A 17,522-nucleotide genomic window follows, 5' to 3' on the forward strand; every position below is an offset into this window, starting at 1 on the left:
TGCCAATAGATTATGGCTGTATAACATGTGTGGAGAACAATTAACACTAAGATGCAAAACATTAGTAAATACTGAATTATCTGTGCAGTTTTGCATGTAATAAAATTGGTTAGACACAGTTTGCTTTCCTCTGAGTCTAAGGCCAGTGGCATATTTGAACATGGAATCAACAAGTAATAAATCTGATCCAGAAGTAGTCTTACTTAGAGGAACATTTTATCTTTATTTCTTTCCAGGGAAAAGTTACAGAGATTGTTGACAGAGCTGTCGGAATCTTTGAACTAGATAACAGAGTAAGGTAATTGACATAGGTATCGGCGCGGTATAGACACACCCACATTTGATAATGCAGCAAGTTGTACTAATGTATGCACTGAAGTGTGGGTCAAACCTCCATGATGACTTACTGTGGTTGGCAAAGAATTTTTGAAATATTATATATTTACTTTGCTTGGCAGTGACTCAATGTTGGGCAAAATGCTTCTGAAATATGATTACATTGTTTTGCAATGACTCAGATCTTTTTGCAATATATTTACATTGTTTGGCAATGACTCAGATCTCTTTGTAATATATTTCCATTGTTTGGCAATGACTCAGATCTCTTTGTAATATCTTAACATTGTTTGGCAATAACTCAGATCTTTTTGTAATACATTTACGTTGTTTGGCAATGACTCAGATCTCTTTGCAATATGATTTACATTGTTTGGCAATGACTCAGATCTCTTTGTAATATGATTTACATTGTTTGGCAATGACTCAGATCTTTTATTCATATATTTACATTGTTTGGTAATGACTCAGATCTTTTTGTAATATGATTTATGTTGTTTGGCAATAACTCAGATCTCTTTGTCATATATTTACAATGTTTGGCAATGATTCAGGTCTCTTTGTCATATATTTACATTGTTTGGCAATGACTCAGATTTCTTTGTAATATTATTTACATTGTTTGGCAATGACTCAGATATTTTTGTAATATGATTTACATTGTTTGGCAATGACTCAGATCTTTTTCTTATATATTTACATTGCTTGGCAATGACTCAGATATCTTTGTGATATATTTACATTGTGTGGCAATGACTTAGATTTCTTTGTAATATCTTAACATTGTTTGGCAATAACTCAGATCTCTTTGTAATATATTTACATTATTTGGCAATAACTCAGATCTTTTTTGTAATATGATTTACATTGTTTGGCAATGACTAAGATATGTTTCTTATATATTTACATTGTTTGGCAATGACTCAGATATCTTTGTAATATATTTACATTGTTTGGCAATGACTGATCTCTTTGTAATATATTTACATTGTTTGGCAATGACTCTGATCTCTTTGTAATATATTTACATTGTTTGGCAATGGCTCAGATCTTTTTGTAATCTGATTTACATTGTTTTGCGATGACTCAGATCTTTTTATAACATGTTTTCATTGTTTGGCAATGATTCAAATCTTTTTTTATATGATTTACATTGCTTGGCAATGCCTCAGATCTCTTTATAATATATTTACATTGTTAGGCGGTGACTCAGATCTCTTTGTAGTATATTTACATTGTTTGGCAATGACTCAGATCTTTTTCTTATATATTTACATTGATTGGCAATGACTCGGATCTCTTTATAATGTGATTTACATTGTTTGGCAATGACTTAGATCTTTTTGTAATATATTTACATTGTTTGGCAATGAACCATCTCTTTGTAATATGATTTTGGTTGTTTGGCAGTGACTCAGATCTCTTTGTAATATGATTAATATTGTTTGGCAATGACTAAGATCTCTTTATAATATATTTACATTGTTTGGCAATGATTCAGATCTTTTTGTAACATATTTTCATTGTTTGGCAATGACTTTTATTGTTTGGCAATGACTCAGATCTCTTTGTAACATAAGCTTTTAAAATTTGAGAAACTCTTGTTTATTAAGCATTATTTAACCCATGTAGCACTGACCTTTTGTTTCATTTCCCTGATGCCAAAATAATTTTTCAGAAAATACACTACACAGTCATGCCTGATCATTGTTGGCCTTATCCAGACTTAAAAACTCTTTTATTCTAAAATTCTAATTGATATATGAATAGAACAATAAAATTATATAAAAGTCGACCCAGTATAGTTTATTTGGTATGCAATATAGACAACAAATCTTGCATACAAGTTTTCTTTTAAGGCTCTATGTGGGAACAGTACCAGCAAGACACAAGTTCAGGCATTTGAGGATTGGGAGTAACATAACGATGCATAATATTCATCACAAGTGTACAAGGAAGGTAATAGATTGTGTTCATGCATCAGAAATTGATTTGCACCATGATTCATTCCAGCAGACCATTCATATAGTATTTGGAGAATCAAGAGTTTGATAAATTGTAGACTCGCGTTATTGGTGTTGGATAATTGAAGTTTTGCTAGCTGTATTTCTGAAATTGGGAGCCAATTTCATAGGCATAATGTATTCCAGTGCATCTTTTTATGATCCTAAAGATCTCAGACTAGATTGTTTCTGTTGCTTAAACAAATTTGTTTAATATATAGTTCTGAATATTTAACACATTTTTTAAAAATTATAAATGTGTGTATGTGTGTGATGATACAATAAGTGTTTATAGAAAATTTTAAATATTGTCAAATGATTTGATATTGGAATCACCAAGGATTATTTAAGTTCTGTCCCATTCATATAAAGTATGAAGAACTACATTTTAAATATCAGTGAATGAATTGAATTAAATTGACATGACATTTCAGTGTCAGATTAACAGTCAAATCTGAGTTGATATCTCCTCACAGAATAGAGATACCATGATTGGTGTAATACATGGAGTTATCCTTGATAAGTGCACACCCTGCTTTTGGCCAAAGCTTGCAAAGAAACATCTGTTACTAAGTATATGTATACCTCATCATCATATGTTCTGAGTATATTTACTACCTCACAAGCCAAATCCTCCCAAGCATTAAAAAAAAATGTTACTAACATCTTTGCATCGTTAAAAGCCTTTGTGCTAAAATGTCAGCTTCTTTGAAAGTTGAATAAAAGTAGTCTCCCCCTGGGTATAGAAATATTGTGCCTCAAGCACTTTAGTTATCAGATACTTCTCTGCTTGTGCTGATGTGCACACTTTTTATGAAGGCCTCGCAAATTCACTTGTGCCTTTCATGGCTGGAGTAAATTATTAGAGTTGACTCACTTTAGGGAAATATTATGCCAGTTTTCTCACTTTGCCTTGCTCCACTTTCATTGCTGAGAAATATTTATCACCTCATATTTTTAAATTTGACATGCCACGATTCAGTCAGAATCATCCTAATTACAAGCACAGTGGTCAGTTGTACTTACAAACCAATTCAGTACATTTTCTTATTACACAGTATAGAAATTTTAGTTAACCTTTCACCCTTAAAGTGCCTGTTGCCACACAAATAAGCCAGTAGACATATCATTGTGCTTGTTGCGACATCTGTCTTTTTCAGGTAGGCAACTGTTTACACTTTTGGGTTCTTCATCTTGATATTAAATTAAATTTGACTGACAAATTGGGCCCTGGAACAAGCGTTATGTCATAATTTGAACCTAGCTTCAAGGAAGTTTTACAAATCTGTTTAAAATACTGACCACCTAGAAAACCCAAAATGACTTCTGTCAGCATTGTTCATCTTCAGATGATTATTTCATTCAGCAAATACTATCTGATGATAGGATGACAGTGATTTTTAAAGTTATGAAGTATATCAGATTATTGGAGCTGGGGAAAGTGTTAATGGAGATACCACTGAGTGATTTTGAACTCGAAAATGGTATTATACATGAGTCTAATGTACATGCTGGATGGACAAAAATAATTGGTCAACATCCCTTTCATCAATATTTCGAAATTTAGAAGAGGCAGAATATGGAGCCTAATTAAAATACAGACAATGTAAAAGTAGAGTGCAATTTTCGTTTCTTTCCAAAACAATTTAGCCCTGTGGGATCATAGCAGCAAAATTGTATGCAAAACGGTAAAGTCCTATACTAAATTTAAGATAAACTGAATAAATATAAATAAGAATAAAAGAATGAAATAAAGATTCATTTGGTTAAAATGCCTCTGCCTGAATAAGCAGACTATGGCAATGATTATGTAACAGTATATATGACATAGTAGTCATTAAAATACACTGCTTCAAGAAAGTGAAAATGTGGCAGAGCTTATGTTAAAGAAATTTTTTATTTGGTAGTAGTAATATCCAAAAGATAGCACCTGTGAGTTGTAGAAAATGGTACGTTTGGTTTCTTTCATAACAACCCCAGTTTTCATTGCCAGGAATGGGCTTATTCTCTTGGGCAACCAATGCTACATCTTACAGCCGCTCCCTTCACTGGACTTTGCATCTCAATGGCATCTACACGACTCAGTCAAGACTCAGAAGACCATCTTCACAACCCAGTCAGGACTCAGAAGACCATCTACATGACTCAGTAAGGACTCAGAAGACCATCTACACGACTTAGGACTTAGAAGACCATCGACACAACTCAGTCAGGACTCAGAAGACCATCTTCACAACTCAGTCAGGACTCAGAAGACCATCTTCACAACTCAGTAAGGACTCAGAAGATCATCTTCACAACTCAGTAAGGACTCAGAAAACCATCTTCACAACTTAGTCAGGACTCAGAAGACCATTGACACAGCTCAGTCAATACTCAGAAGACCATCTACATGACTCAGTCAGGACTCATAAGAGATTATTCAGTTACACTCTGAAAATGAAAAGAGATGGATCTTGACTATTCCTATCAAGCAAAGAAGATAGTGATGACATACTGCACAGGCACTATCTTTCCAGATTTGTGGGACCTTCCCTTCAGCATATAGGAAGTAACTCGAGATTCAGATGGTTTTATAGGGTGTTTTGACTCATAAAGTCATATGGTCCTCCCTGGTATCCCACAAACTTGCATCAGATCACCTCTGCATTATATGCCATCTTGACATATCAGTCCCTAACCCTCCACCTTTATCTGCTACTAAGAGAATCCTCTGTATGATAAATAAAACCAAGCTAATGCATGACAGCCAAGCAAACCTAACAACTTGCTTACCTCCTACAGCAGAACAACTAGATAACTGCCTGCGTTAATTGCTAGACAAGCATGCCCCAACTACCAAGTGCAGAGTATCAATTCAAAAGTGTTCTTCATGGTATAGCAGTGTTAGGGACCAGCTTCACACTGCTAAAAGAGACAGCTGTAAAGCTGGAAGGCTTTGGCTTTCCACCAGACTCACTATTCATAAGCAGATCTATGAAGCCGCTAAGAAGAATGTCACAAATATAGTCCATGCAGCAAAATCAGCCCACTACAGTACTAAGATCATGGAAAGTTCCAGCTGCAAAGAGCTCTTCAACATTCCTAACAAGCTAATGTCAAGGAGCAAATATACACCACTTCCAACTACCTTCTCTCCAGTCTACCATCCGGACCTGTTTGCAGATTTTTTCCATGACAAAGTACAAACCATTAGAGATAAGCTTGACAACAAAATTTCAATAGACTTGTCGTCACCATAAAGTTGGGATACAGAATTTGAGCGGCAACCATTAGCAGCATTTGAACCTGTCTCTATGGATTTCGTACATACAATCATGACGAAGAGTGCACCAAAGTCATGTGAAACTTGATCCAGTTCCAACATCACTGCTGCTTGAGTGTTTAAATCCAGTATTACCTTCACTAACTGATGTTATTAATACCTCTCTCTCATCCAGGGAATCCCCATCATTTTTCAAAACTGCCATTGTAAAGCCTGTGCTGAAGAAACCAACACTAAACCATAACGATTTAAAGAACTACCACCCAGTTTCTAATCTCCTATTCAAATAAAAAAATCTTAGAAATGGTTGTTCTATCCCAGCTTGTATCTCATCTGAATTCAAACAGTCTTTTTTAGCATTGTGCAATCTGCGTATCACCCTTGCCATAGTACTGAAACTACTCTTCTAAAAGTAGTTAATGACATTCTCTCTGCTTTGGATAGTGGAAAGATTACAGTCCTCACCCTCCTTGTGTTTGTCTGCAGCATTTGACACAATAGACCATGATATATTACTTCACCATCTCCAGCATGTATTTGGCATTCATGATACAGCCTTACTGTGGTTCAAGTCCTACTTGGTCAACAGGACACAACTTGTATCTTCAAATGGAATACACTCCAGCCCAGTTAATCTATGTTGTGGTGTTCCACAGGGGTCTGTTCTTGGACCTGTTCTCTTCATTCTGTACACTCAGCCGCTCTCAAGTGTCATAGATTATCATCCAGCGTCTCACCAACTGTACACTAATGACACCCAAATATACAAATCTAGTCACCCAAATGAAGTTGATGCTACCATCCAAGGTGTAGAGAGGTGCATTTCTGATGTGAAATCATGGATGACATGTAACAAGCTGCAGATGAATGATGGTAAAACTGAGGCCATTCTGATCACAACACAAATACTTTCTCATTCACATCCTTTACCTCAAACAATAAATATCAGCAACACCAACATTAAATTCACACAATCAGTACGAAACCTAGGTGTTACTCTGGATAGTACTCTCACATTGCACCAACATGTCATGAACATATGCAAGGCTGCATATCTTGAGCTGATACACATCAGCTCCATTCGCAAATATCTTTCAGTTGATGCCACTAAAACACTTGTGTGTTCATTAGTACTTTCAAGACTGGACTACTGTAACTCAATTCTGTCTGGTTCATCTCAATATCTACTCCAGAAACTTCAAAAAGTTCAAAACACAGCTGCTCGGGTCATACTTAGAGTACCACTTTCAGAGCACACCTCCCTGCTGCTCTGTACCCTACACTGGTTATCCGTTCGATCCTGAATCAAACACAAAATTTGTTCTCTGTGCTACGTTTCACTGACGGACTCCAGTCCAACATACCTATCTGACCTCACCCATGTATACACACCAGCAAGATACTTACGCTCCTCTTCTGACAATCGTATACTCATTATTCCCACTATGAAAACGAAGTCATATGGACAACGTTCTTTTGCATACCAGGGCCCAGCAACTTGGAATGAATTGCCCACTGAACTTAGACACACAGACTTAGTGATCCCATTCAAGAGTGCTCTTAAAACTCACTTATTTTACTGTAAGAACAAACTTAAAAACCTAAAAATGTTTCCTACTTTGAATATTTTCAGCATGTTTTTTGTTTTCTAATTTCATGGTATTTGTTTTTGTAATCATATCATTATATGTGTTTTTTATGTTTTAGGTTTGTCTAATGTTGTAAAACGCTTAGAGTTTCTGAAGATTAGGTGCTATACAAAGTCCTCATTATTATTATTATTATTATTATTATTATTATAAAGTAAGGGCAATTGCTACAAGCTGGGAGCGTCAGTAATGCAAGTAATTAGTTGAAGACAACTAGTCACCTAGCCATATCATTCAATGGCTTCATAATAATTAGGCTCACTCAAAGTTTTGCTTGATTTATAGGAGCAAACATTTTTCTCTATCTTGCACCCATCAATACTTGCTTGAACAAAACATTTCTCATAGACAACATTAAATAATTGATTCAATGTCAACATTTTAAATAAAATTAAATAGAGAGGTTAGAAAAGAAAACTGCTTCAGAATTTCCTAATACCTTATATTCATGGTTAATTAACCTTTATATTATTTCATGTTACCTTTCAGGCTCCAAAGATTAGACTTTACAGCTGCATGAGGAGCTGTGTGAAGGTGACTGAGTTTTCTCCCTTGGTTCACAGTGGTCAGGTGTGTGTGTAAAAGGCAAATATGCTCCATTTGACTTGCTTAATTTATGTCATTAGTTTTATTGCAGAATAATTGCAAAAATAATTAAATAATTTTTAGAGTCTATGTTAAATTTTCTTTAATGATTGCATCATGCAGCAGAAAATATGAACTCACTTCAATATATACTTTAATAAGGTTTAATCTCTTACAGGTGATTCATTCTCCACCATATCTGCAAGACTTATTCTTTTTGTCTGGTGCTTCTTCATCTCTCTTAGACTGGCTCAAAGACACCAGAGACAGTTTGTCAGAAAAATTCCAAGCTGAAGCTGGCAGTAGGTTGGTATATGGAATATTGGCCATGCTCAGTATAAAATGTGCAAGCTCTTGTTTCATCAGAGACTTCATCTAACATGAAAATGATAACATTGTATGTGACAGACTTTGACTTCTTGCTCAAATACATCAACAAATCATAATACTTTAGGAGAACTACTACAACCTAACAAATCCAGCCCTGCCAGATTTAAACTTTTTAGCTGAAAAGCTAAAAGGTATCTGCTCAGCTAGATGGCAGTTAGAGTAATCTCCCCTTGTCAGGATTGGTGGTAAATCATGTGAAATTGTCAGTTACTACTTCAGCTGCTTGTGCCGAGTAGCACACTCTCTGCAGAGAGGCCTCGCAAAATCCATACAAGCAGTTTGGAATTTTTCTACCTCAAAACAATTAGGATGACTTTCATCTTCGAAGAGAAGTATACTCCATCTACAAATTTACAACTTTTATGTTCTCTTATCGAAGACAAAGTTTCTAGCTTTTTAGTTTTATCACTTTGCTGTCTTCACACACTTATGCATAGGTCATGATGGTGTTTCCTCACATTGCCATAACCATATTAATAAATTCAGGTCTGGTGTGTGATATATAAAGCTTATTTAATATTGTTGTATAATTTCTGCTACCTCAGTATAAATAAAGGTAAGTTTTTTATATTACCATGTCTTAGTGTTTTCTTCATAGCTACATTTGTGACGTTTTACTGTTTTTTACCTGTATAGAACTGTTTTTTTGCCTATATAGAACTCTATTAGACCTTTCCTACAGGTAATGTTGTCAAACAATGGTTGTTGTAAGTATCAGTAATGACACTTCATTGCCTTTTTTATGTACAGGTTTTGGATGGATATGTACAGGCAAGTTTTTACTTATGGCCTCCACTTCGTCCTGGTAGATACTATAATAGATGCTTCAAAAAATTGGCCTTTGTTCTGGTAACTTGTTACAAAAAATGATTATTTAGCATCCACTTTGTAAGTATTAATAGTGACACTCTAATTCTCTACCTGTACAGGCCACATGCACCCTTTGACAGGTAGTTATCATAGTGTTGGCAGAAACACTAAGTTCATAAAGTGTGGATTAATATCCTATACCCCAACCCAGCCTCTTGAATGAACAATGGCATACCAGTCAAGATGGCCATGTTCTTTCACTACTGGATGCAATGGACATGACCACAATTGATCATACAGTATCAGCCGCCAAGAAAACGAACTTGCCCAGTTCCACGATTTGCATAGTGCCCAATATGCACTTCCTAGATATGATGATACCCAGTTTATTGCCTCAATACCCATAAAACCATTTATGTAGCAGTCTAACCCACACAGTGCTTCTAGGCACTTTTGTATTATGTCCCGTATATACAGGAGTCCATGGATCAGTGTAGCCTGCATAGTGCCACTGAGCACTTCCTTGGATCAACCTCATCAATCTCAAAACAGAATCACCAGGAATCAAGATATTCCTTCTGCTTAAGTAACCATGGTAGCGGGTGTTTCATCCCAGCCCATAGTTACTGAACCTGCACATCTGGATCTTTTTAAGATTGACCTGCAGGAAAAAACAGTTCTCACAAGTGGTGGAAAATCTCTCATGTGAGGAACAATATTTACCCAATCATAATTGGTGTTAATCCTAGTATCAAGGGGAGATAACTCTAACTGCCCCCCAAGGCAGCAGATAATATTTAACTTATAGCTGAAAAGTTTTAACCTAGGAGGGCTGGATTTACGAGGTAGTATTAGTTCTCCTACAGTATTATGACATGCTATGTATTATCCAAGAAACATTTTACTAGAAAACAATTGCTGTTTCTGCATTTTTGTGATTATGTAGGAATAAAGGAATGTTTATGATCAGATATGGAAATGTTATTTAAGAATATGTAAAACATTTATTTGCCCCTTGAGGGAAGAATGTAGAGATAAATTCATAATACTCGAGTACCTATATATTTGTTATGTCCTGCCACAAATGTGTAAGGGGCATACAGTGTTAGCGTTGTCTGTAAAGCAATCTGTATATTCATGCATCCTTATTATCTGTCCAGACAACCAGATATATGAACGCCAGCATTACACCTTGGTTAAGTTTTGTGTTCATGTTAGCTTCTCAGGCATTGTAAGTCTCAAATGTTCTGCAAAATCTTATGCAGATGTGTTTTGGTGAATACCACACATCAACTAAAATATGTCACTAGACCTAATTTTCAAATGCCATCAACTTTGGTTGATTTTTTTCAATTTGGCACTTATCCAATGATCTCAGGCAAAAGTTTGCATTGGAATTGATACTTATGCTATGATACAGACACTGTTAACTGTAGCAGCAGAGATAAATGTATAAACAGGAAAGCACAAATAACAATGAGCAAATAATTGTATGAACATTGATAATTACAAACTGTAAATTTGTTTTGTTCTCCACAATGAATGTGCAGTGGCATATAGTGTTACCCTTGTACATCCTTTCCTAAGTCTATCAATTCAGCTGTCAGTGTGTCACATATTCATGAGGTTTTGAGTTTGTTTTAGTTTATCAGGCATAGTAAGTCCCAGAACCTTTGTAGATGTGGTTATGGTGAGTACCAGACATATCAACCAAAAATAGGTCACTGACATAATTTTCATGCTTTTTTGTTAGTTTTCTTGGGCATTTGAAGCCATGCTTCTTTGTAGATATGGAGAGTACCAATTAACCACAAATAGGCCACTGACTTAATTTTCATGCTCCAATAGCTTGGGATAAGTTATGCATTTTGATCAATTTCTCAGGCATCTTTTGCTGCTGAGTCATGCAGCTTTATCTTTGGATGCATCGGTCTTTACGACATAACCTCCCAGAATTAGGTCACATAATTTTACTTCCTTGAAAGTTTGAGTTTGCATAAGTTTATCAGGAATTATTGTTCACAGGATCATGCAGCTTGGTATAATGAAAGATGTGTTTGTGTCATCTTAGCAAAATTAGGTGATTGTGATCTTTATTTCATGCTTTAGTAAGTAAATTAAGTTTTGCATTTAGGTCAGTATTCACCATTATTGGCCGCAAGTCTTCCTGTTGAGTAGATAAATATAGACATTGTTTCAAACTTTAGTCACTTAAGTGACCTATATTGCACACTTCAGTGACCGTATTTGTGTCATCATCTCAAGCATTATTTGCCTCAGAGTCATGTTACTAAGTATGTGTTTATGTCTTGTCTACGTTTCACACTAAAGTGATTTTGGTTAAGATTTGCATTTAAATAAATTTTTCTGGTATTATTGATCATAGACACATACAGCTGATCAGTATTTCACACTAAAATGACTTTTGTTAAGTTTTTAATTTATATCAGTTGCTCATACATATTTGACTACATTGTGTCATGGCTTTATGAACTTTAAGTATAAAAAACTTGGCAGGCATAGAACCATAAACACTTAAGTAACTGTGGAGTTGAAAAGCAAAATGACTTGTGGATTTTGAAATAACATACCTTTACCAATTTTAAAGATATCTGGCTGGATTAGGTATCAAAATAAAGGTTAAAAGTTAAATTGTATGACTAATTCACTATCTATTATAACTGTTAAAATAAAGGTGCAAACAAGTAATACATCAGGTAAAATGCACAAGCAGTTATTTATTTACTTTGTTACATGGACAGTATTTTCAAAAACTTCATCTCAATCAAAGATCTTTTCTTGAGCCATCTAACACTCAGGTGGGTCCAGCTCTCATAGAAAACTGAAATAAATCCCTTTGGTTCTTAAAGTTTCGTCCAGAACAAAAACGTGGAGTGCACACTTCCTCTGGTTAAAACCTCAAAGTCCTCTTCATCGTCATCACTGTCACCCACATTCAAATGCCTCTCCAGGTGTTTTCTCTCATTTTCAAGCAACTGTATTAGGTCACAACTGCTAAATATTTTGATGATTCATAATTTGACACTTCATTCTCATCTTGCTTCGAACTCCGCCATTTTTAAATAGAAAGTCACCATTTGCAAAACATGCTCAAAAAGTGCCTTCTTTCCTTGAGATTTCTAGTTGTATTGAAGCTTAACTCACGAGATAATCCAAATATAATATCTACATCACAAGAAGGAAGTTATTAGAGGTATCCCAAAGTTTGTGTAGTCAGATACTATGACTGTAAAGAAGAACACTGCCCCAGACCGGTAAAGCAGTCCTTAGGGTTGACAGACTTACTTCCCCTAGACTGGAAAACTGGGTCATAGTGATGAAAGGGTTAAAATTAACAAATAATTTATTTCTCTTAGTTACATTGAAATTTTAAGAGGAACTTACAATATTGTGAAGTAAATCCTAAATAATCATAAATGTTCTGTCACAAGTCCAAAAGTTTAGAATATTCCAAATGAATTTCAATATTGAATGTGCTGATGTAGCAATAGTCTTGAATGTGGCAATGTACCACTATTCTTGATGCATCACAGTGATATAATCCAGAATGTCTTTGAATGAAATTCACAATAATCCCAAATTAGTGTTTTAGTCCCAAAAGTCAATGAGCACTTTGTAATTGCAATGAATAATTTAAATAAATGACTCCTCTCAAATTTTATCAGAACACAACAGTAAATGACTTCACAGACAGAACATAAAAGAGCAATGAATAATTATGTTTGCCATATCTTTACATACTAATTTTGTTTGACCTAAGACACAATGAGATGCCCATAATATGGGTCACATGTTTCCTTCCGGAACATTCTAAGTTTGTAAATAAGTTTAGGTCTTGAACTCAAATCGAAGCAAACATCATTAAAAAAATGAAAAAATTCAGGTACACAAAACCCTCAGCCAAAACAAGTCAGAAAGGCCAGAACTCTACCCTCAATCACCGACAAAGGTCAAGCACACAATATCAATTAAATATACATAACAACAGTTTTACAGAAGCATAATGTCAGGGCATTCTTGTTCTTTGAAAACATTTTTAAGTTATTCTTGATTGATGTCAATCTTTTTCCTTCATTCTTCATCTTTCTTTCTTTCTTTCTTTCTTTCTTTCTTTCTTTCTTTCTTTTCCCCATGAACATTTATCATAACTGATGAAATCAAACTGAAATGATGTAGTCATTAGAGTTAACCATATTTTTAATACATTAATAATGCATAGTTTTTGGGGGTGGGTGGGTTGTGTTTATAATTCAGTGGCTCAGAAAGAATGTCAGAATTTATACTTCAAATGAATTATCCTTGTCAATATGGGGCTGTAAGGAATCAACCAAAGGCTGAGAGAAACCTGCTCCAGGAATTCCTCTCAGATGAACACCATTGTTGTATTTTATCCTCATATCAGGTACAGCATGACTTTATAATACATAATTGATATTGATATTGAATCATTCATAAGAGCAGAATGTGTGCTAAACCATATAGATATGCTTAGTTAAAGAACATTTTATATCTCACTGAAACATATAAATTTCAGAATGTTTGTACATGAATTATGCAATGTTGATGTACTATAAATGTTATCAAATAATTATATGTTGTGCATTATTTGTGTGTGTGTGTGCATGTGATTTGGATTTTTAATGTAGCTTTAACTATTTTTCAGTTATATAGCTATGTCTGCAGCATGGCAGTTTATTGTGATGTCTAGCACTGGGGCATCATGCTGCAGACATGTAGCATCGTATCCCACCCAGTCACATCCTGACACCAGGCTGACCAATCCTAACACTAACCTCTTAATGCTGAATGCCAAGCAAGGCAGCTGTTAGTACCATGTTTATTAGTCTCTGATATGACTTGGCCGGGATTTGAACCAGTGACTTCCCATGGATGCTCTAACTGCTAGGCCACTGGAGCTGTCCACTTTTTTTAAAGAGATGATAATACTATTGGTGATGAATACATATAAGAAAGATGTTTCCTTTTGTGGGTTTTGCTGATACTTTTAATAAATTATTGGCTATGTCATGTTGAAGTGTGAGCTAAGTGCATTTCCAAAGGATACACTAAGGCAACTGACCAGGATTGAACATGCAGCCCTCGAATTAAGAGTCTCTTGCTCTAACAAGTGTGCTAGTGTGGTTCCCATGGATGATTTTAATATATTCAGTTTATGTTCAGAATTCATTTCACTTTAAGCAATATAGCTAAATGATTTTTTCAGTCAATCTGAATAATATTAAATTATTTTGGAATGTTTGATTGTTGGAAAAATGTTTGTCATATCATATGATCCTCATTGGCAACGAGCTTATTGTATAGCTATTTTATTTTTAGCTTCTTCCGTTCTGTGGTTTTGCTAAGTTCAAGAAATCATGCTGATGAAATTTAAATTTTTTTACAGTCTGAAAAAGAATGTTTGGAGAAAACTTTCCCAACATTGAAGGAAATCTTTAATCCATGTTTGCCTTTGATGGACAACGGGAGTACTTCTGGCTCAGATCTTTATTGGAAATATACCATATCTAAGGAATTAAACACCAGGAAACAGGTATGCGGACATCACATGCATGTTTGTCTTAAAAATTAATATTAATTATCCATGGTATTTTCAGATTGTTTCAGTTATAAATTTGACTGATATCATAAATAGTAATTGATCCAGTCGGTACAGATTGTCAGATGATGCAACTATCACTGAGATTCTTGTGCACACATTAGTATGCATTATTTCAGTCAGAATATGACATTGTGGGATTTGTGCAAAATAGAAACCATTTTCCACAAACAAAGAGGTTTAATACATCAAAATATCGTAGTTAAAATAAACAAGGTGTCTTTTTACCTTTAACCTGATACATATGCTACCCTGTCATCAAAAAAAGTCTGAGCTGCTCAGTAATTATTATTTTTATGAAAATAAAAAGTATTCAACTGAGTGATCTTTTCTGATTGCACTGGTCTTCTTGCTTGGCTAGATTTTCCCACATTTATCCAATCGAATATATGACAAAACTTGGAATGACTGACAATAATCATGTGTTCAATATATCCCATAATATTTCTCTTGAGAAACTTGACCTGCAACAAAAATTTAATAGCCTCAATGAAAATATAAAAAATAAAATGTATTGAGGTATTGACCTTGTTTTCTTACCAATTTGAATTTAACAAAAGTGTACGCCATGATTCCATGTCAGTTGCTTCTAGTCCCTTGATATTTTCTTGACAAACACCATTTTCATTTGTAAAGGTTCAGAGTTTTGCAGAATAGTAGATGCTAAACAATCAAACTTGTTTGTAATCAAAAATTTTAAAAACACCTGAAGACAATAAAAATGATTGCTGAGTTGATGATTAAAACCCACAAAAGATAAGACGAAAGGCAGATGTAGAGTGAAACCTCTGACAAAGATTCCAAAATAATGTAACCAAAGAATAAAAATATTCACATGCTTTCAACATATTGCTTTGAAGCTGAAACTTGGTGAAGACTGTTGACAATAATCACACGTTTTTTTACCAGCTGTTTAACTAAAATGTCATTTCAAAGGCCATTTACTACACATAAAGTTTTATTGTTGAAGTCTAACACTGTTGAAAATTAAAAGATTTTAAAAACAGTTTGAAGAAACTTATATTATTTTCATATGTTCTATCTTCACATTATAGCAGTGGTGGCCAACCTGTTTTGGCTGTGACCCTTAAAAAACAGTTTTTCTGAACCTCATACCATGTTTCCACATTTTGATAAGTTTTGCCAACTTGCAAAAAATTAATCCTAGTGACCCTCCAAACATACTTGTGACCCTAATTTGGGTTGCAAACTATTGCATTACAGAAACAAGTAACAACTAGGAACTGTTCCACCAGTGCAATGACTGGTGCCATGATGCTTGCTGAGTATTTTTGATTATGTATTGTTACACAAATCCTGATGTGTACACAAGATGCTCTAAATTGATTACCTTATTGTAAAGAGCCTAAAGGTGGGATATTTATTTAGGTGTTATAAATAATAAAGAGATAAAGGTGTTCATGGTGGCTAGTCCATCTTTGATTAAAAATTGGCAGATCTTTGTCAGAGGTGAGATAAAAAGAGAAACTGACCAAAACTGATATAAGAATTTTGATATATATGCCTTGTTTAATTGTTATTTTGTTTTTCAAGATGTTTTATGAGGAATTTATAAGGAAAGCTTCTATTTTGTTATGGTCAATGCATGCCAAAATGCTGAAATGTGCACTTTTTCTCAATGTTAACAAACCATTGGCAAAAAAAATTACAAGTTGAACATTGATTCAAAATCAGTGTAAGCCATTACTGTAGAGTAGCAAAGGTCATGAGTTTAAAATGTGTGTTTCATGCAAAGTGTATTTTATTATGTCTATGGTCTTAAAATAATAAGTAATAGAAAAGAGGGAGAAGCAACAAGATTTGAAAAATTCACAAATAATTTATTTCCCATGAATACAAAGTGAAAAAAGTAAAAAGAACTTACCGTATTGCAAATCAAATTCCAACTAATTCTAGAATTACTGACACAAGTCCTAAAGATTAAAGTTCTGAATAAACTTTTGTCAGAATCCAAAATAAATCCAACACTGGAAGAGTGCCTGTGGTGGCCTGTGTAGTGGTGATGTGCAAACAATCTTTTGTTGATTCACAATAATACAATCCAAGAATATATCCTTATTTGAAATTTCACCATAAATCCAAGTTGTTATTTCCAAAAATGTTATTTGTGATGAGTACTGTATTTCCAGAGAATAAATAATTCAAATAAATAAATTCCAGCTCAGTGAATTACTGGACACATCAATAATACAACTGATTCTGATATGATCTTACAGCATTAATAATAATTTATTCCAGTAAACAAGATTATATAAAAAACTAAGACATAGAAAGGAAACCTTGATGTGTGTCAAAACTTCATTGTTCTTGAACAATTAAAATGTCTGTTAACATTAAACATGTGACTTTCACCATGTAGTCCAGGGTCAAGCTATGTGAAAAATACAAATGTCTCTGACTCATTTTAAGATAATAATCCTAATAATTATCCAGTGTTGTTTACAAAATCTGTCACTGATCTTGGACAGCTATTATATACAATGTTACTTTACCAATAACATATAATGAAATACAAGAGAATAAAAACAAACAATTAAATATACATAACAATTTTAAGATAATGTATGGGGACAAGAAATGATATCACCAGACATATACAGACACCATTACGTAGGGGCAATCTGGACAAGAAAACTGTTGCGATCCTGTTAAGGTGAAACTTATTAATCACACTGAATTGTCATCAGTGGACACTACACAGTAAACTTGAGAAGGAAACTAAAATTATTTGTGGAATTTATGCAGATCTTTGCAGTGAAGTGTGAGATGTACAACTCTTCTTGTTTCATTTAATGGACTATAACCTGACTCTAATGGTTAACTGT

The 17,522-nt window shown here is 34.3% G+C and overlaps 1 protein-coding gene across 1 annotated transcript in view; it reads left to right on the plus strand.

The window, feature by feature from the left end:
• Positions 1 to 236: 236 nt before the first annotated feature.
• The window catches only part of LOC149770967 (uncharacterized), a gene marked incomplete at its 5' end in the record, with an annotated part of 82,360 nt that continues 65,074 nt past the window's right edge, over positions 237 to 17,522 (plus strand). Inside the window, 5 exons of the mRNA XM_089948927.1 lie at positions 237 to 293; positions 7,743 to 7,823; positions 8,017 to 8,144; positions 13,314 to 13,461; positions 14,464 to 14,610. Coding sequence (XP_089805053.1) covers positions 237 to 293; positions 7,743 to 7,823; positions 8,017 to 8,144; positions 13,314 to 13,461; positions 14,464 to 14,610 — 561 coding nt within the window. The remainder of the gene's footprint in view (positions 294 to 7,742; positions 7,824 to 8,016; positions 8,145 to 13,313; positions 13,462 to 14,463; positions 14,611 to 17,522) is intronic.

Source organism: Sinohyriopsis cumingii, unplaced genomic scaffold, assembly GCF_028554795.1.
Source record: "Sinohyriopsis cumingii isolate HCF-2022 unplaced genomic scaffold, ASM2855479v2 utg002171l, whole genome shotgun sequence".
Lineage (NCBI taxonomy): Eukaryota > Metazoa > Mollusca > Bivalvia > Unionida > Unionidae > Sinohyriopsis > Sinohyriopsis cumingii.